This window comes from Neoarius graeffei, chromosome 23, assembly GCF_027579695.1.
Source record: "Neoarius graeffei isolate fNeoGra1 chromosome 23, fNeoGra1.pri, whole genome shotgun sequence".
NCBI lineage: Eukaryota > Metazoa > Chordata > Actinopteri > Siluriformes > Ariidae > Neoarius > Neoarius graeffei.
Genome location: NC_083591.1, coordinates 57,480,270 through 57,507,130, shown reverse-complemented (window position 1 = coordinate 57,507,130; position 26,861 = coordinate 57,480,270). Strand labels below are relative to the sequence as shown.

Here is a 26,861-nt window from a genome sequence, read left to right as displayed (position 1 = left end):
GCTTTCCATTTGAAATGTGCGGCGTGTTTGTTTGCAGTGGTGAAGTGAAATAAAGTCAGCTGGTGAGTTCATAACTTATGTCGTTTTATTACAAAAATACAAACTAATGACTAAAGCTTACTGTTTAAAATTCTTAGGATGGAAAATAGAAACGTTATAAATTCAAAATGTTGTCTGTTTAAATCCCCCTGGTGCTAAATTTGGTCGATTTCTGAACAAAACCCTTTTCATGGATAAATGATTGAATAAAACATACCTTTGCCCTAATATTAAATATGAAATCACCTAAATATTAATTAATTTATATTGTGAACATGACTTATTTTCTATTTGTTTTTAATAAATATATTATTTACCAACCTGTCCATGTAGATACCATGAATCAAACACAAGAATAAAAATCAAACTGATTAAACTTTTTTGTCTTAAAATCTTTCCATGTGTTTATTAGCATGTTTAATTCATAAATTAATGTTTAGGTCTAAATTTTGCAAAGCTAATGTTTAATACCAACAATTTTCAGTTACTAAGAAGAATAGATTGTATACATGTGCATGCAAGAATGCACTAACATTAAAGGTACTGACTGCAAAGTCCTATGAAATTTTTTTTTAAAAATTGTGCGTAGCATTTTGCTCTGTCTCATAAGAACAATATCACGCCTCTGAGATGTGATAATTTTGATGCCCTGAGAGTCGCTTTTCTCCGTTTTGGGATTGTTTTCGTCCCTCTTGAGGTAAACAGTACGGCCCGACGGAAACAGTTGAACATATGGGAGGAGCTTTAACCAATTAGCATAACTATGGAACTGCGTCACACCAAGATGGCGACACCACCAAGAAAACATCGTGACTCTGCATCGACCTCGGCATACATGTCAACCTTTGGTCAATCAAACCTGTATAACCAACCTCCAAAATCCGTATTTCCCTTAAAAAATCCGTATAAGATGCAAATTAAAATAATTTACCTAAAATTTGAATGATAATTAACAATATATCCAAGTTTTTTTTATTCAATATTAATAACAATAAACCTTCAGAATGAATACAAGCTCCAATATTTGACAAAAACACAAAGTGTCACTCTAATGTTCTGAATTGTACTCCATGACCGCTTTTTTAGCGCTCTGCACCAATACTCACTAGGCTGCATGTCACAGCAAGTGTCTGTGTTGATCTTGCCGGAGTGCCCATTCAGAATCTTTTCAGTCGCTAGTGAAAGTCACTCAGGTGGAAATACGCGTTTCAAACAAAATGTTACTTCCTGGTTGGCGGAATTCTCGCAATGTGGTGTGCGCATGATCAAAAGTGGAACGGAGTCTCGCTACCACAAGATAACGTGCGATTTCATAAGACTCTTTACTGGCTGTCTGTGGTGTACAGTACGTTTGTAAATGTTATGTGCTCTTTTATCATTGTGGGAATTGATTATAGCTCTAAATAAATATTGAAGTTTTTTTTTTTTTTAAAAGAATCCATATGACTTTATTTGTACGCCCGTATACTACGTTTATTGAATCAAATCCGTATAAAATACGGACATTCCATATAGGTTGACATGTATGCCTCGGAGAGTTTTGAATCTCAGGGATGGACTTTGTGTTTGACGTTTGTGAATAGATCCGTGAAACAAAAGAAAGATGAATATTTATATCTTTTCTCTGTTCCTGCTTTTGTGTTCTTGTTTCTTTCTCTGTAAGATCAAAACATTAGGTGTGTAACTCCATACTCGCTACCGTGGAGTCGAGCCCATGGGTTCTAAGGCTGAGATAGCTAAGCGCTAGCGAGAATGATTTAGTTATCTGTCCTGAAAAATGACACGTCGTCTAACCTTGCTCTATCTTGCAGTTACACTCACTAGGCAGGCTTTCCTTTCCTTTTGTTTTCCACTGGAGGGACAGCCAAGTCCACCATGTTCACCCACGTTGACTTGTTTTGGTTAAAAGTAGCTCAAACACGCCCCACAGTGGTTACGTGATATTGTTGCTCACTTGCTTTGGCGATCTCCAGAATCATAAAACGCGGGACGCTTTTTATCTTGGCGAAACATTGACACACAGGATACACGGTGTGTGTGTGCAGCAGTGAAACATCTTGAAACTCCAACAGAAATAGAACATATACTTTTCTGTATCCAGTGTAAACTCAAGCAACTCTTCTTTGCCATTTGTCCAGGGTCCAGGATGTTGCATGCGGAGGACGGTGCAAGACTGGAGTGTAGTGTTGCAGTAGAGCGTGTGAGCGGAGCATCAGCAAGTCATGCGGTACAGCGCCGAGTTCTTCGCCGTGCTACGGTCACTCTGGGCCGAAACGAGTTCCAAGAGCTGGTGCTGCGTGTTCAGGACCTCCGTGGGGGACCCCATGAGAACTTTGCTTTACGTAATGACTTCCGGCTCTTCACACGGTTTGTTAAGGACGGCAAGTGCACGGTGAGCTTCCCACAGAACAACATGCAGCTCTTAATCTCTGACTGTCCACCTGACCGCCTGAAGACCTTCCTGAAGATCCTGAGTATAAAGCATGAAGCCTTACGGGGCAGTAACCCTGTCAGCGAAAGGGCCCGGTTGCGGGCGGGTGTCCCGAGAAGCTTTGAGATCATCAGCCCTGTGCAGCAGAAAGACATCCAGAAAGCTAACGAGTTAAGGAGCAAAGTGAACGCCCCGGTGCAGGTCAAGGCACTGATGGAGAGGGCTGTGAACAGAACAGACGGCCGACAGCAGGTCAAACGACCTCGGACAGATGGAGACACCAGCCTGGTATGATCATCAGACATTAATCTCCCACTTCTGGACATAATCAAGGGGTAAAATTAATCATCACATAGTTTAAGCAAAAGTGTTCAGTAATGAGTTTCATTTATTTGCAAAAAAAAAAAATCATCCATTAAATTGGTGGATTTGATGAGAGTAAAACCCCAGAGACACTTTGCTAATAATTACATTACCCGACTTCCACACACAAAACTAATCCCATTCTGAGAAGGGAGACGTCCTACCTTATCTGAAACGGGGTCAGACTTTAGGCCACGCCCTCTACCTGAGATGATGAACTCTGCTTTAAGAAAAAGCTATGACTGTTTTCATCTCTGATGTCTTTTTGTCTGTGCAAATCTCACACGCACCAAACACGTCTCATAAGTCGTTTAGTTTGGTCTGAAGATTAAACCCAGGTTCTGGTTCTCTGTGTTTCAGGTTAAAGCTCTACATCATCAAAAGAAGCCCCTCATGTTGCCAGTTGCACAAAAACTCAGCAAAGAACAGATGGCGGTTCTGGAGGCAGTACTGCGCGGGAAGAATGTGTTTTTCACAGGAAGTGCAGGTGTTTACACATTTTAGCCTCAAATCCTAAATCTGTGTTTGCATAGCAGCATCAAAAATCCAAACTTTTAGATATGGGAAGGTGTAATTTCGCTTTAGTTTGGATTGTAGGTGTAAAATAGTCTGTTTTGTCTTTTTACGATCAAGATCAAGCACCCGGACACATTTTATGTTAAAGGTCCCATGGCATGGTGGTTTGTTGATGCTTTAAACGGGCTCGTGGAGGTTTCCGGATGTTATATCCGCAGCCTTTCTCGAAATGAACCCTCGGCACGTAAATATAGCCTCCTGGGAGAAAGCCCCATTTCAGTGCTTTTCCCAGTGCATCGTTTTGCTAATGAGAAGCAGGAAGCGAGGAAGGTTAGAGGGTGGGGGCGGGCCATGGGGGGAGGGGCTTGACCAAGCTGCGCGCACACATACTCGCTGCTATCAGCGCCTGTAGCCACACTGCTAAGACAAAACCCCGTTCTCCCTCGGACTCCTTTCGTAAACTCAACGTGACACAGAGAGTGAGAGTGTTCGGAGTGGTAGTTTACGAACGTATAATACCCTAGGCTTGAACACGCACTCCATAACCAAAGAGGATAGAAGCAGCAACTACAGCAACATATCGCTTATCCAACAGAAGACATGCATTGCGGAGCAATAGTCAAACATAAGCTCATAAGTTACGGTCAATTTCCAGACTAAACTCAGTTTAACAGAGCATGCTGCATGCTCTTTAGTTTTGTAGCGCAGAGTACCTGGCTAACTGCAGGAAGCGGTTAGCTGCACAGCTAATGTAGCCATTGCTAGGCTAACGCACCGATTTTAAAACACGGCAAAACGACCAGTTATACACTTACTTGTTCGGTGTTTGTTGCTGATGCGGCAGGGATGCTTGGTACGGACCCAGGCTTCAGTGACAGTTGATGTGCAAAACCTGCCCTGTACTGTCCCAAGTTGTGGAAACATTCATCAGGAAAATGCTTCCGACAAACATACACCGTCTTAGGTAGACTCGACGGCGTATTATTGGAGTAAATAAAATTAAGCCACTGCGTCTTCAGGGGCTCTCCTGTCAGCAGTAAAAACAGACTCCTTTCTGTGTTGTCACATCCATGTACAGCGCAATTTCCATGTTTCGCTCGCTGAGGTGATGCCATGTTGTTGTGTCCTCTATGGTCTCCTCACTACAACTGGGCGGGGCAATCCATACAGTGGGTGGGAATCCAGAGGGGGGGCGTGGGGATCATCTCCCTTGCTGACGTAGTAAAGGGAAGAGCTTATCAACGCGCCGTTTTGACACGCCATTCTCAAATGTTGGGCATAGTTTGGTTTACACATTATGAAATTTCTAGCCACTGGGGTGACCTTAAGAAGGTCAGAGGAACTCATTTTAACGTTAAAAAACCTCAAAGTGAAAATTTCATGCCATGGGACCTTTAAATGTGTGTCAAGACAATCTTTTCAATTAAAATAAATAAATAAATAAATTGCTGATTAGTATCAGCACCTGATTAACGTGAGTGTGTTATTTGGGACGGAGCCCTGCACACATTATCTGCTCCTAGCACACTAACGTTCTGTAATGATTTGTGTTGTGAGGTACGGGGAAGTCGTTCCTGTTGAAAAGGATTGTGGGATCGCTGCCTCCTAAAAGCACGTACGCCACAGCAAGCACCGGTGTAGCTGCCTGTCATATAGGAGGGACGACATTACACAGTTTTGCAGGTCAGAGTTCATGATGTTTTGATGATAATGAATGGATGTTGGAGGGAAGATGATGGAATGGATTGAAGATTAGTGTGAGATTGGATGGATGGATGGATGGATGATTAGGATTGCAATTGTTGGATTGGGATTGTAGATTATAGATGGGTGATTTAGTGTGGGATTGGAGGATATGATTGGGATGGATGGATGGATGGATGGATGGATGGATGGATCGGGCTTGGAAGATGGATATTTGGGTTCGATTTGATGAGATGCAATGAATGTTTGGATTGGCATGATGGGATGGATTGGCCTAATGGTTAGCAAATGGATGGGATGGATTGGGAAGCCATGGCCTAATGGTTAGCAAAACAGCTTTGGGACCAAAAGGTTGCTGGTTCAATTCCCTGGACCAGCAGGAATGGCTGAAGTGCCCTGGAGCAAGTCATCTAACCCCCAACTGCTCCCCAGGCTGCTCTGGGTACGTTGTATGTCGCTAAGCATCTGCTAAATGCCAGTAATACAATGGATGGATTACTCTTTGGTTGGATTTGGATAATGGGATTGCACTGGATAGTAGTTGGATTATTTGGATTGGACAGATGATTGAAGTTGGATGAATGATTGGATTGGATGGATGATTGATTGAACTTGGATGATTAATACCTCATGTGTCTTGCTCTCTAATTTTTCAGGTATTGGCTCGGGTTCGGCTCCTCTGGATCAGTGTCTGGAGCTCGCACAGCGGCCCGGAGTCCTGCAGCACTGGACCAGCTGTAAACACCTCATCATCGACGAGATCTCCATGGTGGAGGCAGAGTTCTTCGATAAGCTCGAGTCCATCGCCAGGCACGTAGATCGTTTATTTCTTTGCTGACCGAAGCATCAATTTAGAGTGAGCGCTGTTTCAGCCTTTTAAACGAGAAATAAATTACAGACCTGTCTGGTTGCCACCATTATAGATTTTTAAACATTTTTTACTTTTTGTTCTTTTATCACGGTAACTGATTCCTGGAACTTTCAACGCACGCGCACACCTTTCTTTTCAATATGGTGAAAACACATTTTCTTTCCTTTGTTAAAAACTTTTTTTTTAATTTCTTTGGTGGCATTTTATTTTCAGTAATGTTAGAGGTGCAGTGGGTAAATTTTCAAAATGTTTCTTGACCAACATTTTTATATAATTCCAAATATAGGTTCTTTTTTTGGGGGGGGGGGGCTTAACTCCATCTCCTTCATTAGGGCTGGGCGATATGACCTCTATCACGATACTTGAAACATTTTCTATGGTGCACAATATGTTCTGATTTATAGGACCGCTAACAGATTGCTGGCAAAACAGTTGTATAATTAAAAAAAAAAAAGGGACCATTTTATTTAATGTCTGCAAAATTTAAGACCAAAATGTAATAAATTCAGTACAAAAATAATAATAAAAAGTCAGTTGCTTCCAATTGGACTTTGCGACTGTTATTTTTAAACTATTTAAATTAGTTATTTTTAAAATATTAAGATACTGTGGTAGTAGTGATCATCATTTATGAGAGAAATTTATCACAATCTTGATGTTGTATTTAAAAAACAAAAACTGTAAACTTCTCAATGTTTTACAGCACAGAAAGAGGAGATTAAGGTGGGGTTTACATTAGAGCGGATCATCAGATTAACATTTTTAAAACGATTAGCGTGCACACAGCAACGCCAATACACGATTCGCGTGCACACAGCAACGCCAATACACGGATACGCTCGGCTCCGCAGGCATCCTGAGCTCCAAATCACTCCGCCCTGAACAGCGAGCGCCCTCTGGAGGGTGCGCACTCCGGCCCTGCGCAGCTCACAGAGCGCGCGAGTGGAGCGCACGAGCAGTGATTTGGGACTGAGCCGCTGTGTGTGTGATCTCAGTGCATGTCGGGCATGCGTGTCACTTACCACTTGCAAGTGGAAGGATGGCAAGCCTAAAGACAATCATAACTACACAATGGGCAGTATTTGCATCAGTATTTGCAGTATTTTCATACTTTTATACTCTTTAATGAAAGGTGATACAAGGCGGAAGTCCGCGCCGTTTTTCAGCAGTCGCGTCACATGACCAACGCCAGCGAATCAGGAAGGTGGATGTCACAGTGACGTTGTCCAATGACGACGCCAGCTAGAGCTCAGCACAGCGTATCCGCGTATTCTCAATGTTTACACAGCACCGGACCAGACACGATCTGGATTGAATACGTGGACCCTGGCGGATTCCCGTTTCCCGGCGTTTCCAGGCGTTTTAATGTAAACGGACAGTGCATCCGCGAAGAAAACGAGACAGATACGGTCTAATGTAAACTTGGCCTAAAAGTTTGCAGCTTGTAGGGTGTTTTTTTGGGATGTAGTTAATTTTATTTGATATAATACATTAATGTAGACTTTTTTTTTTTTGTATAATACATTGACCTTGCTTCCTTCCTGGTCCGAATGCAATACCAGGAATGTTGTTTTGTCTTTTTTTTTTTTTTTTTTTACCAACTGTGTGTGTTTCAGGTTAATTGCTCTCTGGAAGCTCACTCAGGTGTTTGTGCTAATAATGAATGTAACGGGGTAAATGTTTGCAGTGTAATGAGGAAATTTATTATAAACTAATGACCCTGAATATTGCACAAGCTGCAGGTGTGTGTGTGTGTGTGGTCATGATTAAATGAGCGCCTGTGCTTTTGGCGGTTGTAGGTCCGTTAGAAGATCCACTGAACCTTTCGGAGGAATTCAGCTGATTGTGTGCGGAGATTTTCTGCAGCTTCCTCCCGTCAGTAAAGGAAAAGAGAAGGCCAGCTTCTGCTTCCAGGTAAGAAAACACACACACACACTGGGTTTGAGCTGTAAGACGACTCTTACTGAATCTTCTACTTGGTTTTATGTCCTTTCTGTTCAGTACTATGCAGTTTTACTTTTTCTAATTGTATATTTATAATTTTATTGTTTTTGAGCAAATTGATTTTGTTATATACACAATCAATGGTGTGGGGGTGTTTCTCTCTCGCTCCCCCCCCCCCAGTTACAATTCTGTTCTTACACATTTATTACTTTTAATTACATATTTATTTTATGGTCATATAATAATAATTAATTATTTAATTTCTATGAAATATTTCAATGTCCCCCCCCCCCCCCCCAAGCTACAATTGTGCTTTACCCAATTTATTATTTTGTCTTAAGTACATTATTTTGCGATCACATTTTAATTTTTAAAATTAATTTTTAGAATTTCTGAGCAATTGTACATTTCATTTCTAATAAACACTTTTAAATATATACAATTCCTTGGTCTAATCATTTTATTTATTTATTTATTTTCTCTTTTATTTTGGTGGGAGTTTATATAAAATTTTTTTTCCTTTTCTAAAGTACTCTGAACAGCCTTTTTTTTCCTTTCTTTTTTCTTTTTTTAAATAATAAAATGTGCCAAATGTGTGCACGGGTGGGTTTTTTTGTTTTTTTGTTTCCCCTCCGTTTGTTTTTCACCTTGGATTCGTGCTCCATCACAGACAGACAAGACTTATTAAATGCCACTCTGGATGTTGATCTAATTATTTTCACAAAAGCAAAAAAAATCTTCATGAAGACCCATTTCATTACGGAACTCAGAGTCTCTCTCTGGTTTAAGTAAATGCTCACCAGTCCGATTTCTCCTCTTCTGTTTGGATGCAAATTTTGCTTTTCCTTGAATTAAAAATGGCTGTAATTAGGGGGAAATTTAAAGTGCTTCCACTTGGCTGTGATGGAAAACCTGGTGAATTAAAGGCATTAAGAACGAGTGTATTTCAGTCTCTTTCTAATTGTATATAGGGGTTTTTGTGTGTGTGTGTTAATCTTGTTGCTTGGCAACAAGATTTATTCACATTTGGTTGAATGAATTTGGTTTGGTTGTGCTTTTACGTTAATTAGCGATGGACTCGGGTCGGACTGTTAACTGTTCGCTCGCTGTTCTGCAGGCGAGGAGCTGGAGGAAGTGCATCCACGTGAACATGGAGCTGACGGAGGTGCGCAGGCAGACGGATCGCACCTTCATCTCGCTGCTGCAGGCCATCAGACTGGGCAGGTGCTGAAATCTGTGTACAGCTGTTCCATGTTCTTTCCCATGCAACCGAGCACGCCAGTGACCCAGTGCTTCCTGTTATTCGTTTTTTCTCATCCAGAGTCACTGAGGAAGTGACGGCCCAGCTCCTGAAGAGCGCCATGAACCCCATCGAGCGGGACGGTATCGTAGCGACCAGGCTGTGCACACACAAGGACGACGTGGAGCTCACTAACGAGAACAAACTCAAGCAGCTGCCAGGTTTGTTAAAAGCTTCTCAAGCTGTGCACATTGCTGAGTCTCCTCTCAGGTGCTGATGTTCCAGGATGTTGGGTTTCTGGAGTGTGAATCGATCATCTGGTGCCAAAAATTATCCTCCATTGTGACTCAGTCAATAAATTTCACGTGTGTTCAACTCGTGCCTTTCAGGGCCCTTGCATGTGTTCGAGGCTGTGGATAGCGACCCGATGTTGGTTAAAACCATCGACGCACAAAGTCCAGTGGGTCACATGTTACAGCTCAAAGTGGGAGCTCAGGCAAGAGGAAGCATGCTATTGTGGCTAATTTACATCACCACGTGGCTATTTAAAGTTTAAACCACTGAATAAGTTGTTTTGTTGTTCAGGTTATGCTGACCAAGAACCTGGATGTCCAGAGAGGGCTGGTGAACGGTGCGAGAGGAGTTGTGGTTGACTTCCTACCAGGAAATCAAGGTATAAACCAAAGGGGTGTTAAATTCTGGATTCTGATGTTCATCACAGGTTTATATTAATGCACTCTATCTGTTAAAAACCATGTGATTGTTGATGCAATGAGGTTTTCTGTCAAAGGTTTAACATTTATGGAAGGAGTCTCCAGTGTTGGAGGTAAAGCTGTAAATTCAGGACGGGGGGAGTTTTCGCTTTTCTCTGTAACGTGATAAGCTGCTATTTTATTTATTTGTTTGTTTGGTGCTAACTCGAAGGCGAGTGACAAAATGACTGTTTAGCTGCTATAATATGCATAAATAAGAAATACATTAGGGACTAAGAGCACCATCCAGAACATTTGGTGAAAAAAGTCAGTTTATTTCATTAGCATTGAATAAAGAATTAAACAAAATGACGTGAACCAACACAAACTCATAAATAGACAAATAAAACTAATAACTTGGTTGTAACAAAAGAAATGGCACTAGTCTGTTAAGAAACACCTCAGCTGACTGAAGATTTATCTTATTATTATTTAATATTTTTTACATGGAAGTAAGTCAAAATAACTTCCGTTTCTGCTTTTCAGACTTTACCCTGATTGCTCATTTCGTGCTCCCAGCTCTGTTCACTTGAACTTTTATGGAGTTTTGTGGACGTCGCTACATGCAAATGAGATGTTTCAGGAACACGTTTTGCCCTTTACAGCTAATCAACATGCGGGTACAAAGAAAATCAGCATCTTTAAAATCTGGCATGAAATTTAAATTACAACCCCGATTCCAAAAAAGTTGGGACAAAGTACAAATCTCATCTCATTATCTCTAGCCGCTTTATCCTTCTACAGGGTCGCAGGCAAGCCGGAGCCTATCCCAGCTGACTATGGGCGAAAGGCGGGGTACACCCTGGACAAGTCGCCAGGTCATCACAGGGCTGACACATAGACACAGACAACCATTCACACTCACATTCACACCTACACTCAATTTAGAGTCACCAGTTAACCTAACCTGCATGTCTTTGGACTGTGGGGGAAACCGGAGCACCCGGAGGAAACCCACGCGGACACGGGGAGAACATGCAAACTCCGCACAGAAAGGCCCTCGCCGGCCCCGGGGCTCGAACCCAGGACCTTCTTGCTGTGAGGCGACAGCGCTAACCACTACACCACCGTGCCGCCCACAAAGTACAAATTGTAAATAAAAACGGAATGCAATGATGTGGAAGTTTCAAAATTCCATATTTTATTCAGAATAGAACATAGATGACATATCAAATGTTTAAACTGAGAAAATGTATCATTTAAAGAGAAAAATTAGGTGATTTTAAATTTCATGACAACACCACATCTCAAAAAAGTTGGGACAAGGCCATGTTTCCCACTGTGAGACATCCCCTTTTCTCTTTACAACAGTCTGTAAACGTCTGGGGACTGAGGAGACAAGTTGCTCAAGTTTAGGGATAGGAATGTTAACCCATTCTTGTCTAATGTAGGATTCTAGTTGCTCAACTGTCTTAGGTCTTTTTTGTCGTATCTTCCGTTTTATGATGCGCCAAATGTTTTCTATGGGTGAAAGATCTGGACTGCAGGCTGGCCAGTTCAGTACCCAGACCCTTCTTCTACGCAGCCATGATGCTGTAATTGATGCAGTATGTGGTTTGGCATTGTCATGTTGGAAAATGCAAGGTCTTCCCTGAAAGAGACGTCGTCTGGATGGGAGCATATGTTGCTCTAGAACCTGGATATACCTTTCAGCATTGATGGTGTCTTTCCAGATGTGCAAGCTGCCCATGCCACACACACTAATGCAACCCCATACCATCAGAGATGCAGGCTTCTGAACTGGGTGCTGATAACAACTTGGGTCGTCCTTCTCCTCTTTAGTCCGAATGACACGGCGTCCCTGATTTCCATAAAGAACTTCAAATTTTGATTCGTCTGACCACAGAACAGTTTTCCACTTTGCCACAGTCCATTTTAAATGAGCCTTGGCCCAGAGAAGACATCTGCGCTTCTGGATCATGTTTAGATACGGCTTCTTCTTTGAACTATAGAGTTTTAGCTGGCAACGGCGGATGGCACGGTGAATTGTGTTCACAGATAATGTTCTCTGGAAATATTCCTGAGCCCATTTTGTGATTTCCAATACAGAAGCATGCCTGTATGTGATGCAGTGCCGTCTAAGGGCCCGAAGATCACGGGCACCCAGTATGGTTTTCCGGCCTTGACCCTTACGCACAGAGATTCTTCCAGATTCTCTGAATCTTTTGATGATATTATGCACTGTAGATGATGATATGTTCAAACTCTTTGCAACTGTACACTGTCGAACTCCTTTCTGATATTGCTCCACTATTTGTCGGCGCAGAATTAGGGGGATTGGTGATCCTCTTCCCATCTTTACTTCTGAGAGCCGCTGCCACTCCAAGATGCTCTTTTTATACCCAGTCATGTTAATGACCTATTGCCAACTGACCTAATGAGTTGCAATTTGGTCCTCCAGCTGTTCCTTTTTTGTACCTTTAACTTTTCCAGCCTCTTATTGCCCCTGTCCCAACTTTTTTGAGATGTGTTGCTGTCATGAAATTTCAAATGAGCCAATATTTGGCATGAAATTTCAAAATGTCTCACTTTCGACATTTGATATGTTGTCTATGTTCTATTGTGAATACAATATCAGTTTTTGAGATTTGTAAATTATTGCATTCCGTTTTTATTGACAATTTGTACTTTGTCCCAACTTTTTTGGAATCGGGGTTGTATTATAGTTGGCTTGCGTGAACGTTTACACACGTCTTTATTAAAAGATTGATCAATGAGTGAGTCCAGATGTTTCCACAGCTTTAAATGTAACTATAAACGGATATTAAATATTGAACAGTTATTCCACGAAATCAAGTCGTACATGAGCTGATAGCCGGCGAGGCGCGTCGCACCAAGTTGTCTATAATCCATGTACGGTGAGATTGAGTGGAATAACTGTTTTATTCTCTCCACATTCACTGGATTTTGAGAAACGGAGCATTTTTATTTTTGTTTTTTGCAAATTTGAACAATAAAAACTTTATACAAAACGTCCAACAAAATCATTTCTGCTTAGAATGTAAACAAACCAATGAAATGACAGGAGCAATTTGTGAAAAATACGATGATGATTCTTGAAAAATGGAAGGAAAAAAGTTCTTACCATCAAATACTTTTATTCCATATTTTGCTTTTTTTTTTTTTGTATTTTTGGGGTTTTATTTTCGAGTAGAGTTTTTTTTTTTTTGTTTTTTTTTTATTTCATCCTTGGTTGGTTCAGCAATACGCTCTTCCATTTTGTTTTTCTCTACTCACAGTATATTAGCTGATATCCTAGTGGTAGAGTAGCCAATCCGAGCATGTGATTGCTAATATCCAGTGAATGTGGAGAGAATCTAATGTGATCTTATTTAATAAGTAAATAGTCATTGTTGTAAAATAAAACCACTTCAGGTTTCAGGGGGAAAAATAATCTACCTGGGAGCGGTAAGAGTAACTCCGCTTCACTGTGTCACTCTGTTATTGATTATTTTCTGACAACAGCATGACACTGGAGGTCACTGACACTTTTTTTTTGTATTTTGGTGTTTTGTATGTTTCTGGTGATTTGTGCTGTAAATCATGTGTTGAATGCATTTCTGTAAAAGTTCTCCTCCTCCTCTCCGCTCCAGCTGTCCTCGGACTAATCTTATAATGTAATAACCTGATCGTCTGCGTGTCCTGTATCTGGCTCTGTCCATCAGGCCTCCCGAGAGTGCGCTTCCTGTGTGGTGCTGTGGAAGTGATGAAGCGTGAGCGCTGGACGTTTAAGGCGGTGGGAGGCGTGTACCTGAGCCGACAGCAGCTCCCGTTAAAGCTAGCCTGGGCCATCTCCATCCACAAGAGTCAAGTGGGTGCTCTTCTGACTCAGAAATAAAATTGGTTTAAGCCACTGATTCAGACCTGATTCACCGCCATAGTATCTGTATTTCATTAATTCCCTGCACGCGCACCCTTGACCGTCCATATCTATCTGGGTTTTTTTTTTTTTGGTAAACCAAGATGCAGTGACTCGTTCATTTGCAGTGGTGATGTTCTAACGTTCGTGTAGATTTCAGATTCCTGTTCCTGTCCTCCTCACAGCAGCAGTGCGTCAGTCGCTTCCCCTGTGTCTCCAGGCCGTGTGCCACCAGCACTAATAGCTTTCAATTAGCCAGAGCTGGCTGTAGATGGAGCTCGGGGTAATTAGGATGATTATTAGCTACAGATGGAAGTGTATCGTGCCTGCTTTTGATTGTTTGGTCCTGGTTCAACGAGCTACAGAGTCTCGCATGACCTCGGATCTCCTCGTTTACTGCAGCACTTGAACAATATGGCAAATTATTATGGTGCAAAATGGCTGCCACATTTATTAAAGACTATTAAAAACATTAGATTTTTATTTAATGTCTACATATCCACTTGGAGACACTGTATGTTCAAAAGTATATGCACCCCTGACCATCACAGCCGTATGTCCTTGTTGAACGTCTCATTCCAGATTTTCTCCTCTCCTCTCCTCTTCTGGGAAGGTTTCCCACTAAATTTTGGTGCGTGGCTGTGGGGGTTTTTGTTCATTCAACTACAAGAGCATTAGTGAGCTCAGACAATTATTTCAGATGAACGTCATAGTCTCCGTGCAGGACGCTCAAGTTCCTCCACTCCAACCTTAACCTTACACCACGTCTTCATGGAGGTCCTGTGCTTTGTGCCAAGGAGCATCGTCATGCTGGAACAGGTTCGAGCCTCTTAGTTATTCCAGTGAAGGGAAATTATAAAGCTCCAGGATACAGAGACATTCTGTAGAGGCTTTGTATGGTCACGTGACCCCCATAGCAACGGTAACTATGTCGCCATGACAGGAGGCAGCTTGTAGTGCTTCATTCAGCCGAGTTAGTTGTTATTGATCGGTATGGGAATGTTTTGCTGTGTTTTTGATGTGCAAATTGTTCTGAATGAAACAAAGGCATCAGATTTTTATTTTTTGATTTACCAAAAGTAATTAATCATGGGGGGACTAGAGATTTCTAAATGTGGAAGGGGAAAATGGCTTACAAACATGCAAAGTGCAGTGAGGTGCTTGTTCTTATACAGAGAGATAAGCTTGAGCACCTCGCTGCACTTTGTCTCTTACACTCATGTTCACTTCTGTATAAGAATGAGCACCTCGCTGCAGTTCTGAAATTAACTTTTTGGAATTTTTACCTTTGTGGAAATGAAGTGAGCACCATAGACAGGATTTTTAACCTTGCTGTTCAACAATGAGTCCTGCTGAATGTTTGCGAGCCATTTTTCCCTTCTACGTTGAGAAATCTCTCTAGGTTTTTTTTTTTTCCTCCCTGATGATGAATTGCTTTTTTGGTAAATTTAAAAAATCTGATATCTTTGTTCAGAACGATTTGCACATACAAAAACGCAGCAAAACCTTCCTATACCGATTAATCATGACTAACTCGGCTGAATGAAGCACTACAAGCTGCCTCCTGTCATGGCGGCGTAGTTACCGTTGCTATGGGGTTCACGTGACTGTGCAAAGCCTGTATAAAATGATGTGCTTCCAACTTTGTAGTAACAGTTCGAGGAAGAGCCACGTGCAGTATGGGTGTGATGGTCAGGGGTGCACATACTTTTGGCCTTGCAGTGTATTGTATGCTGCTGTAAGAGGTCGGTCAGCGCTATAAGATTACTGATAACATCCGCAAGACACTAATGGAGCGTATCTCGTAGGTATTTATCGCAATATCTCAGAACATGAGGTAGCTAGAGTTGAAATTTCATCATGTTTCCTCAGAATTTGACAAATGACCTTTAAATTTTAATGTCTTATTTCATTCAGGCTAAAATGAAAGTTTAAACTGATAAACTAAGAATGATATAAATGTGCACATCTGTCAAACCGAACAAAAAAAACCTATATTAACAAAACAACTGAGCGAGTCAGGGTGTGTGTGCGCAGTGTGAAATTAAAGCAGCTTATTTTGGTGTGATTGGGAAATTAACACGCCGCTGGCTGACAACACGAGCAATAAAATATGAAGTTTTAATCTGCGAAAGCCTTCATTTCTTATGTTGGTTGCTGAATTATGGATTGTGGCTCAAACAGTAAACGATTGCATTATAGTGCCATCAAGAGGTGTAATTTGGTCATTTCGATTTTTCTGAGGAGAGATCAAAATAAAAATAAATGTCCAAACAAAACCAGTGAGGTTCCAACACTTTCTGCTTGGACCCCTAATTACTCTTGTCATTACAATGTAATTAATATTAAACACAGCCACATTTGTTGTTGTTGCTGCTGGTTGTGTTTTAGGGCATGACTCTGGACTGTGTGGAGATCTCTCTGGCCCGTGTGTTTGAGAGCGGACAGGCTTACGTAGCCCTGTCTCGAGCCCGCAGTCTGGAGGGGCTTCGTGTCATGGACTTCGACCCACGAGTTGTCCAGGCGAACCCGGATGTTCTGATGTTCTACAAGAAGCTGAAAAGGGACAGACTCCTCCTGCAGGTCAGTATCACTTCGCTCTGTCACTGTGATGACTGCAATCCACTGGTCCAGACTGAAGGATTGCCCCAGTTAGGGGGGGGGATGAATGTGGTGCCATAAAAATGTTCTACAGGAAAAAGGAGAATTGATAGCGAACAGAGAGAGATGGATCGTCTGTAACAGGTGGCTTGATTCTGCATTCAGAATGACCCGCTATGCCAGCAGGCGAAATTTACTTTCCAGCACGTCCTCTTCCCTGACGAGCAAACATCCGTTATTTCTGGATAAAAAGATTTAAATGCATTAGATGTTCATCACTTTTTTAAAAACCTTCAGGGAGTGGAGATTAGTGAACTTTACTGTCTGTGTGTTTTGGAATTTTAACTCTAATCGAGCTCAGACTAATCCTGTCACGTGTCAGTTATTTCGCGCACTATATGCACAGTTATCAGTATTATCCAAGCAATTTAGGGGGCGGGGCCAAGTGGAGGGTTTCATATACAGTAGCTAAGTAGGTGGGACTAGGGTACAGAATGCTAAAGGGGTGGAGCTTAGTGGAGCGTGCCATAGAGCTTACTGGATGAGATGGGGAATGGGTGGGTGGAGCTAAGTGCATTTGATGGACTGAGGGGGTGGGGCCAGGAGTGGTGCATAGACCTGATCAGCTTGAGTCATAAAATGTTAATCTGTAAAAATTTTAATTTGCTGCAGTCGTTACTATTATTGTTGTTTTTGGACGTTTTGCAGTTGACTTGAGGACTTTTTAAAAATGTTTACGATGCTATTTTTAATTTGTGATCAGTGCAGAGGTTTTTTTTAAATAAGCGTCATCATTGCCTGTGTACAAACAAGGCTTTCGCAATTTTTAGATATAAACCGTCTAGCTAAATATTATCAAAAGTACTATTTTTATTTTTTTAATGGTTAAGAAGGCTGTATGTACAACAGATAATGCTAATGTAGAGTCATGCATGCTTGGCAACAAGAAGTGTCTGCTAATGACTCTCATCTTATGAACCCAACACTGTGGATGTTTTACAGTCCTCCATGAATGACTTTGTTGGGAAACACAACCAGGAGAATGAAGCTTGGTGATGGAATCTGCACATCATGACTCTGCGCACTGTGTGTACGACTCGACTGATCTGCCACTTTAATTAATCATGATTTCAGTTTGACATCATGGTGCTGCTGTGAAATGTTATATTCTACATGTAATTTGTGTTGGAAGGAGTGTGTGCATTTTAGTTTAGTTCTGATTTTGTATTAGATTTTAAATTTTTTTTTAAGAAGCAGTGTTTTTGTCCAGTTATTTTTACATGTGAGATTTTGATCCTCAGAGTGAAGTCTCAGTTTTTCAGTAAACGGATCCTTGTTCTTTTGTGGGTTTTGTATGTAAACCATAATTTACTTAGTATTATATTTATTTAAAAATCTTTCTGGTGAAACAGAAACTAGTTCTAGAAGATATATTGGCAATATAAAAGTTACCAAATGAAAGCAACTTAAGCCAACTCTGCTCATGTGGCGTTGACTCTTGACTCTGCTGTCACCTTGTGGTCGCTCTTAGAACTGCAAGTATCTTCAGAGTGCAGATTTGAATTAAGTGTTCAAACTTGTTTTTTAAACTGGAATAATGATCCATAAAAAAAGCTAAAAGGTATTGAAAACAGAATCGGTCACTGTTAATGCATATGGTTAATATTTTACTTTTTATTTCCAGGTACACAATGACTCGAATGTCAAACACAGGAGAGGATTTGTGTAAAAGGAACTTGGTGGGCTAATGGAGTAAATAGTGTGATAATTTTTTTTTTTTTATATATAAAAAAAGCATTGTCCTTTTTTTTTTTTTTTTTATTCATACTTGCATGTACAAGGAGCTGTTATCATGAATAAAGCTGCTCCCTAATTAAACAGTGAGGTAACATGTAGTGTAGCTCATTTTAATAAACTGAAGAGCTTTTGTGCAACCTGAAAAACAAAAAAAGATCATAATTATTTATAAACAAATTACGTTATACTCATACAAATTAAATATGTACACAAATCCTGTACTTCAAGATTCTAAAGCTTGTAAACAGTCAGGAGGAGACATCAGATTAATGATGACAAATTGAGATCAGATCTGTGAAGAGCTGGACGCACTCTTCACATGTAAGGTTATATATTTGATATATATTTCTGTGAAATACACATACACAGTGTTCTCGTGCATGCAGGAAGTCAAACAGTTCCTCAGTGCACTCTTCTTTTGTGTCTGATCGTGAGTTCACCCGAGCTTCACACGCCTCCAGCCTGTGCCGAGTGTGGACACAATGCTCCGTCTCCTCACACTTCTGTCTCACCGTGTCCAACGGGTCCTGTTCACAACAATCACCAGTGACCCACACAGAGAGAAGCTCCAGGTGTGAGACAGGTGTTATACACCGCTTCCTGTCACTGACAACTTACCACCATGTCCTCTTCTTCTTCCTCCTCATCCTCTTCTTCTTCTTCCTCTGCTGGAGCTTCATCCTTATTCATGATTAAATACAGAATCTTAAAGTTAATACTGAATACAATTACTGATTATTTGAATACAGACACATGATTAAGCATATAATTAAGAAGTTAATTAAGCATAGAAACCAGTGTTGAATGGATTTTAATTAAACTTGTTCCTTTTGTGTATCATAAACTGAGTTTAACTTAATTCTAATTCCTCATTTATGTTCTTTAATCGTAACTTTTGATTTTCCTCATTATGACTGAGAATAAAGTTTATATTTTTACAAAGTTTTCCTGAATAGTTTTGAGAAGATATTATTCTCATTATTATAACAAAAAAATGGGAAAAGACATTTAATTTACTGGACATGAAATGGACTAATTCCTGTCTATAACTGATCCTTTTTAAAATAAATAAATAAAAACAGGAAGTCCTACCTCAGGATCTCCGGATGTGATCATTTCTCTTTCATTAACCATGATTAAAGTTTATAAAAGTTTCCTTAAGTGCGAGAAATAACTTTTTTTTTTTTTTTAAATCGCACACACACACACTCCCCAGGTCGAGGTCACACGGAGGAAGTTGCTAGAAACACACCGGAAGTAGTTTGTGAGTTTGTTAGACTGTCAAAAGTCCTGGCGTGCCTACGTCACAGCAGAATTTATTATGAATTTATTCGTTATTTTAAAAACATAAACGATATTTAAACTACTGTATATATTTCTTTTTGCATTATTTTATGACAAACGCGTGCAATAATGAATGCATAAAGACATATTTTAGCAAACAAACCATATTACGTAAAAAAAAGAACTTTGGAGGATCCGTGTAGTTTGGGTGATAAATAATATCAATTCTAAAATGTATTAAAAGTAATAAAATGTCACTGTATAGCATTTTAACCGTGTTATTTTTAGGATGTTCGAGTGGCCCGAATGACTCTCGGAACCAATAACATATTTATTGTAAGTCGCGGACGCTTTTAGGGGTTACACACAAAATGGCGGCGCACACCAAAACGAGATTCTTGATAAACAAGTTCAAAGACTCGGTTTGTTTAATCCAGCGACGGAATCGCGTTAAAACCAAATGGGTAAAGAATTTAGATTTTTTTTTTTTATTGATATGAAATTAAGTAAAACGAGAGCGTTTGGGCAATTTTGTTGTATAATAATAATAAAAACAGCGAGTTTATTATATATATATATATATATATATATATATATATATATATATATAAAAGGTTCAGCTCAAAAAGCTTCACATACTGTCGAGAAAAAATAGAATTATAAATACATAGGGAAAAAAAGTGATAAAATGCTACCGTGAATATTTTTTACCTGTTTAAAATTAAATTAAAGTAAATGTAAACATTATTGTTCAGTGCCTGATTAATATTAAAAGTTTTTCTCATGTTTAGTCCATCTTTGGTGCCAGAAAGAAACATTATCACATTACACAAGAAGAAGAAGATTCACTTTTTTTTAATCTCTAAATTTGTAGTTTTATTTCTTTTATATATATCCTATTTCGTATACTTAGTAATTTTGCACTACTCCTTCACTGCCTATCTTTTTCTCTTTATATACTGTATTTTGCTGCTGTAACAATGTAAATTTCCCCTTGTGGGATAATAAAAGGTTATCTTATCATAATGAATGAATGAATGTCCACCAGGCCAGCACCAGACCCAAAGTCCCAGCGACGAACCTGGCCCTGCAGCATTTCGATGCCACCTATAATAACTATTTCGGGGAGCTGTGGCCATCCATCCGTATCGGGATGTTGTCCGAGCAGAAGTACGGAGCCTTGATGAACAATTTCGCCTCGAATGCAGACGTGATCTCGACTTTACAATCGCAAGGCTGCAGGAACTTCGTCAGAGATGGAGAAAGAGACAGACACGAGATTTCAGAAGAATCTGAACAGAATGATCATCCTTTTACAGGACCAGCTCGTATTGGCTCATATATCCAATGTTTTGTCTTTCCGAGAGGGGACATATCTCGATTCAAACCTGCCAGGTACGGGAAGATTTCTTCCTCGAGCCACTTTATGTGACTGTCACGTGATATTTCATGTGTCTTGTTTCTCTCAGGCCAGACAGCACAGGATTGCTGAGTTATTACCTCCTGGATGCAGCTTCTGTCCTGCCTGTGTTGGCGCTGGACATCCAGCCGGGTCACACTGTCCTGGACCTCTGTGCTGGCCCGGGAGGGAAGACTCTTGCTATCCTGCAGACTCAAACTGTCCGTATGTAAAGATATTTGCAGGTCCTGTTTTTTTCCTGAATAAATTGAAATGTGACACTGATATTTTTAACATTGTTTTTGTAGGGTTTCTGTGGGCCAACGACTTGTCTGGGTCTCGCACGACCCGATTACGGAGGACACTCCAGAGCTACGTGCCCAAAGAGCTGAGAGGCGAGGACAAGATCCGTGTCACATCCCTTGATGGTCGTAAATGGAGGGATATGGAAGATCTCCACTTCGACAGAGTCAGTATCTGTGGCATTTTTTTGGTGAAATGAGATCATGTTGGATTTTCTTGTTATATGTTTTTTTTTTTTCCTTTTTTTTGTTATCTGCTATTTAACAGCTCCTATCTGACCCCCATCACTGCTCAGACATCATCTTATTTCTGCAAATAGATAAATAATAATTTGTGCTTGTTTATTTCTCTGTCTCCGTGTCTCCTCTCAGGTGCTAGTGGACGTCCCCTGTACCACAGACAGACATTCCCTAATGGAGGATGAGAACAATATCTTCAAAAGGTCCAGGACTAAAGAGAGACAGATGCTTCCTTTACTGCAGATTGAACTCCTGCTGTGAGTCATTTTTCAAATCATCTCTTAAAAAAAATCCTCCATCACTTCATTCATTGACATTACTGTAATACTTCAGTATAGGCGACATGTTCTGTTTTTAAATATTTACATCATCGTATTATAATATAAACACAGTGCTCATGATGGTCCTTGTTTTGTTTGCCATTGAGTGGAGTTTTCTCAAAATAAAATGATGGGATTCTGATTAAAAAAGGAAACGTGCTGTTGAATTAGTTCAGAATGGAAGAAGTTGGAAGATGGATGTTATTTTTCACTTCTGATGAACATTTAAAAACAAACATTCAGGACAGAAATATGAAATGGACTATGACACCAAAACTGAAGAGTTGAGAAATACAAAAAAAATAAATTTAAGACGCATAAAATTACAAAAGAAAAGAAGGGGGAAAAACCAAACTTGAAATTCACTCGTAACTTTGGAATAGATAATAATTAATTAATTAACTATTAATTAACCAGTTAATTCATATGGATAAATAATTTACTACAGCAACAATGAAAGCAACTTCAAAATTTTTTTTTCTATCTTTACATAATTTCAATAAATTTGTTTAAGACTTCTCATCAGTTTCTCACTAAACAGTTTTACTAATTTCAGCCTTTAATTTTTAGAAAGAAGCAAAATGATCAAGCTGGAAATTAGTTTAAAAAAAGTTCACACGTTAGATATTTTGCTTTTCAGGATATTTTCACTTATGAAGATTATTTTTTTTTCAGTGTGGGATCAAAGAACAGTCAAATTAAAATGAAAATATTTAATTTCTAGCCTTTTTATAAAAATAAACCTGACTTGAATTTCAAAAAAGCAGAAATGTTGCCTGAATAAATAAAATGGAAGCAATATTTTTATAAAAGCTGTGCATAAAGAAAGTAAAAGTATACAGTTAATTAATTAATTTGCACAGTATCATCCAAGCTATAACTCGTCACAACGCTCGTGTCAGCTCAGCTTTAAAGGAGCAGTCCACCGTACTTCCATAATGAAATATGCTCTTATCTGAATTGAGACGAGCTGCTCCGTACCTCTCCGAGCTTTGCGCGACCTCCCAGTCAGTCAGACGCAGTCAGACGCGCTGTCACTCCTGTTAGCAATGTAGCTAGGCTCAGTATGGCCAATGGTATTTTTTGGGGCTGTAGTTAGATGCGACCAAACTCTTCCGCGTTTTTCCTGTTTACATAGGTTTATATGACCAGTGATATGAAACAAGTTCAGTTACACAAATTGAAACGTGGCGATTTTCTATGCTACGGAAAGTCCGCACTATAATGACAGGCGTACTAACACCTTCTGCGCGCTTCGGCAGCGCATTGATGTCTGAGCTCCGTATCAGTGCGCTGCCGAAGCGCGCAGAAGGTGTTAGTACGCCTGTCATTATAGTGCGGACTTTCCATAGCATAGAAAATCGCTATGTTTCAATTTGTTTAACTGAATTTGTTTCATGTCACTGGTCATATAAACCTATGTAAACAGGAAAAACGTGGAAGAGTTTGGTCGCATCTAACTACAGCCCCAAAAAATACCATTGGCCATACTGAGCCTAGCTACATTGCTAACAGGAGTGACAGCGCGTCTGACTGACTGGGAGGTCGCGCAAAGCTCGGAGAGGTACGGAGCAGCTCGTCTCAATTCAGATAAGAGCATATTTCATTATGGAAGTACGGTGGACTGTTCCTTTAAGTGTATAAAACGAGCAGCGTCTGGTTCAGGGGTTCGGGACTGATGTGTCCTTGTTCTTGTTCTCAGGGCGGGGCTCCAGGCGACTTGTCCGGGTGGAGAGCTGCTCTACTCCACCTGCTCTCTGTCTCAGCTGCAGAACGAGTGTGTGGTGCAGCAGGCGCTCCGTCTCGCTCAGCAGGAGATGGACATCACGGTGCAAGTGCAGGACCTCAGCAGCTTCACTCGCCTCTTCTCGGACACCTTCCACTTTGCCCCTCAGCCGGCGCTCGGGGAACTCGTCCTCCCGCACTTGTGTGCGAACTTCGGGCCGATTTATTTGTGTAAACTGCTGCGTGTGAGCTGAAGAGGCCCAGAGTCAGGTTTATACAACTGTTATAAACAAGTTACTGCAACACTGCCCTCTGGTGGACATTAAAATGTTTTCTTGTCACTAAAAGCTGCTCAAAGGAATTATTTATTACAAAAAGGAGAAAATCTCAGACTTTGATACTGTTTCAGTTCATATTTGATCTTACCACAGAACCTGATTCGATTCGATTTGATCCATATGTGACTAACATGATTCAGAATCCGTGACAGTTCTGCTGTTCATTCACAGACGATGACGTGGAGAAAGAGTTCAAAGTATCAGAGTTACAGCAAAGTCTGCTTGCTTTCTCAGATTTTGATTAAACATCCTTTAATTTGATTTAATGGATTTTTAATTGTATCCAATCAATCAAAATCATCAGATTGTTACGCCATACAGTGGCGTGCATACATATTTCTTCCCCCCCCCCCCCAACCTTCCCATATTTTATTGAGCGTCAAAACCTGGAAGTGAAACAGACTTAACAGGGATTTATTACATCAGTTTGTACAAAATACCTCACAAATATGAAGTGGGAGAAAAAAAATCATTACAGCTTGCAAAATTATTAACATTTTTAAAATAATGGGTTTAATGTCGCTCTGTGAGATCTTCAAGTGTTTGAGATTTTGTTAAAACCAAACTGTGATGGCTGCTTTAAGGCGTGGTCTCTGACTCCAGGAACAGCTAGATTATACTATACGGGGCATGTCACCAGGAAATGAGTCCAGCTGGTCAAAAAATGAAAAGTTATTTTATTGGATATTTTAAATATATAGTTATAGTGCTTGTAAAGCAGAGCTCTGGATTATTATCTCTCAGCTTCTTCTTTATCCAGGATCAATAACTCGAGTGTCACTTCATGTAAAAACTTTGTTCACACTTTGTTGAATAGGTCCTATAAACAGCACACTGGCTATAACTTTTGGTTTGATTTGGGTTGATTTTGATATTCCACCCACGTCCCTCTGTTTTTCATCCCTCTATCCATCCATTTTTCCCTGTAAAATTTGAATGGGATTTTTTTTCCCCCAACCACTCCTGTATCGCCAGTTTTTAAAATAAAGTAATACCTCCAAACTTACTAAACATGTTCTGGGCAATCCTATAAAACAGCTCTTTTCAGACCTCTGTCACTCCTGTTTTCTGGCTTTTTTTTATCCTTTGCTTTTCTTCTCATTGGCTTCAGTTCATTTTTTAAAGCCAAACTGCTCCTAGAGATTAAAAGCTCGAACCACCAAAGTTAGGTTATTGTAACTTACATAAATACTGCGCAAGTCTGTCTGTCTGTCTTTCTTTCTCATCCCTCCATCCTCCCATTAGAACCCATTCATTTTGCGGCTCTTCTGTTTAAGGTGGAGTCACAAAATTTGCAAAAGTACAGCACTCGAGCGTTGTCCCAAAAAAGTTGGGATGCTGTGTAAACTGTAAGGAATATCAGAATGTGAAGATTTGCAAATCATGGAATATCCAATTGAAAATAGTAAAAAGGCAAAATATCAAATGTTGAAACTGAGAAATTTTTGTTCTTTGAAATATATGCTCATTTTGAATTTGATGTCTTTTGCACTATTTTCAATGAAATACAGGGTTTCCATGATTTTGCAAATCTTCTCATTCTGTTTTTATTTATGTTTTACACACCGTCCCAACTTTTTTTGGAATTGGGGTTGTACTAATGACACTCATCTCTCTCACTCTTCTATTCTTTCATTCATCCCTCCATTCTTCCATAATCCACTGATTTTACTGCTCCTTCAGTGTTTAATGTAGAACTGCAGAACTTCATTTGTAGGTTCAGCTGCTGAAAGAAAGTTCACACACTATCACTCACTCTATCTCTTTATCTCTTTGTCTGTCTGAATAGCTTCATCAATCTCTCCATCACTTTCCTAAATTGCTTGTCTTTATCTATCTATCTATCTATCTATCTATCTATCTATCTATCTATCTATCTATCTATCTATCTATCTATCTATCTATGTTGTATTTTTAATTTTGTTTTGCTTTGCAAGCACCAGGTTTGTATTTTCTGAAATAAATACTATTTATCTTTAAAATAAAGCTTGTTTGTTAAACGTGGAGCAGCTGATTGAGAGGAATGAAAATGTTGACGGTACCTTCATCTTAACAAAAAAAATCAAGCTTGGAGAAAATTGAAATGAATGCACAGTAATTAGGAACCATTTATTTGACCTATAAAGTCATATTTATAAGATTTTACAATATAATGTTTTGGTGATGGGTACATTATAGGTTAAGGAATATATTTACAGCAAAATTAGAAAAACAATATATGAGGAGTGTTTTTTTTTTTTTTTTTTTTTTAATGCGCTTGATTCAAATCATTAAACCTGAGAATGAACTTTTACTACACCGGACTGATTTTGTGGTGATGCTCCATATATTAAGATTAATTCTAGACTCTTTGTTTTTCTTACAAGTTTAAAAAAAAATCATTTAGCACTATCAACTATGCTGGCTTTTTTTCCTCCACTTTAGTATTATTGTTTATGTTGCGTGTGTTCATGATTCATCATTCTTAAAAAAAAAAAGCAATATTTTTGGCCACACTACTTCTTCTCTAAATGTGGAATATGATGCATGTTGTGTATATGTTAAGTAAGTCTAGAGTAAACAAATATATTCATTCATTTAAAGATCCTTTTCCTTCTGTGAGCTTCCAGATTACTTTTTTTTTTTTTTTAAACAGTGTTTCAGGATCTCGAAAATTCAAGATTATAAATATAAAATAAAGGAATTGCTGCTATGATTAATGAACAAAGTGGAAATAATGATGTATCATGAGTCAATGTGTCCAAAAGTTCAGTCTGAAACAGTGAAATTTTGCTCCGTTTATTTTTCCTAATAATTTCGGTGTTTCTCTCTCTGGCCTGTAGATGGCGATATCGGACAGTTTTTATTTCTTATTAAACTTGTTTACTGCGTTCTTTCAAAAGTGCTGTAAATTTCTGAACCATCACAACAGGAAGCAGTTTAACTTTTCCTCTTAGTGACTGTATAAACTTTCTACTGTAATATAAATAAATGTAAATTAAACATGATACAAATAAATAAATTTAGGTAGATAGATAGTGGTTCGGGTCGGTCAGTCAGTGCACATATGTGACAAGGATTTTAGACTTTTTTTATATTGTATACAAATAGACTTTAGAAATTTGCATATTAAAATAACAGTATTTTATTAAAATTA

The 26,861-nt window shown here is 39.5% G+C and overlaps 3 protein-coding genes across 3 annotated transcripts; 2 read left to right on the top strand and 1 right to left on the bottom strand.

Annotated features, from left to right (window-relative positions):
* pif1 (PIF1 5'-to-3' DNA helicase homolog (S. cerevisiae)) lies at window positions 1-18,277 on the top strand. The gene is made up of 13 exons (XM_060906521.1): window positions 1-62; window positions 2,178-2,758; window positions 3,194-3,320; window positions 4,907-5,032; window positions 5,710-5,863; window positions 7,724-7,838; window positions 8,986-9,092; window positions 9,190-9,329; window positions 9,498-9,604; window positions 9,694-9,781; window positions 13,526-13,671; window positions 16,111-16,302; window positions 17,323-18,277. The coding sequence occupies exons 2-13, from the start codon at window positions 2,186-2,188 to the stop codon at window positions 17,374-17,376; spliced, it is 1,929 nt and encodes a 642-aa protein (XP_060762504.1). The 5' UTR covers window positions 1-62; window positions 2,178-2,185; the 3' UTR covers window positions 17,377-18,277.
* On the bottom strand, window positions 17,975-19,369 carry LOC132871911 (cytochrome b-c1 complex subunit 6, mitochondrial-like). Its single transcript, XM_060906522.1, has 4 exons — window positions 19,210-19,369; window positions 18,736-18,798; window positions 18,483-18,644; window positions 17,975-18,255 (listed from the first exon to the last, which is right to left on the bottom strand). The coding sequence occupies exons 1-4, from the start codon at window positions 19,249-19,251 to the stop codon at window positions 18,223-18,225; spliced, it is 300 nt and encodes a 99-aa protein (XP_060762505.1). The 5' UTR covers window positions 19,252-19,369; the 3' UTR covers window positions 17,975-18,222.
* Window positions 19,370-19,769: 400 nt separating this feature from the next.
* nsun4 (NOP2/Sun RNA methyltransferase 4) lies at window positions 19,770-25,902 on the top strand. The gene is made up of 6 exons (XM_060905492.1): window positions 19,770-19,865; window positions 20,450-20,796; window positions 20,871-21,025; window positions 21,109-21,269; window positions 21,475-21,599; window positions 23,365-25,902. The coding sequence occupies exons 1-6, from the start codon at window positions 19,773-19,775 to the stop codon at window positions 23,639-23,641; spliced, it is 1,158 nt and encodes a 385-aa protein (XP_060761475.1). The 5' UTR covers window positions 19,770-19,772; the 3' UTR covers window positions 23,642-25,902.
* Window positions 25,903-26,861: the final 959 nt, after the last annotated feature.

Coding starts and splice junctions, on each gene's coding strand:
- pif1 (XM_060906521.1), top strand. CDS start 2,186: ATGTTGCATGCGGAGGACGGTGCAAGACTGGAGTGTAGTGTTGCAGTA. Junction 5,033..5,709: donor GACATTACACAGTTTTGCAG/GTCAGAGTTCAT, acceptor CTAATTTTTCAG/GTATTGGCTCGGGTTCGGCT. Junction 16,303..17,322: donor GGGACAGACTCCTCCTGCAG/GTCAGTATCACT, acceptor GATGTTTTACAG/TCCTCCATGAATGACTTTGT.
- LOC132871911 (XM_060906522.1), bottom strand. CDS start 19,251: ATGGTTAATGAAAGAGAAATGATCACATCCGGAGATCCTGAG. Junction 18,645..18,735: donor AAGAAGAAGAGGACATGGTG/GTAAGTTGTCAG, acceptor TGTTGTGAACAG/GACCCGTTGGACACGGTGAG. Junction 18,256..18,482: donor TGCATGCACGAGAACACTGT/GTATGTGTATTT, acceptor TTTGTTTTTCAG/GTTGCACAAAAGCTCTTCAG.
- nsun4 (XM_060905492.1), top strand. CDS start 19,773: ATGGCGGCGCACACCAAAACGAGATTCTTGATAAACAAGTTCAAAGAC. Junction 21,026..21,108: donor CCTGCAGACTCAAACTGTCC/GTATGTAAAGAT, acceptor TTGTTTTTGTAG/GGTTTCTGTGGGCCAACGAC. Junction 21,270..21,474: donor AAGATCTCCACTTCGACAGA/GTCAGTATCTGT, acceptor GTCTCCTCTCAG/GTGCTAGTGGACGTCCCCTG.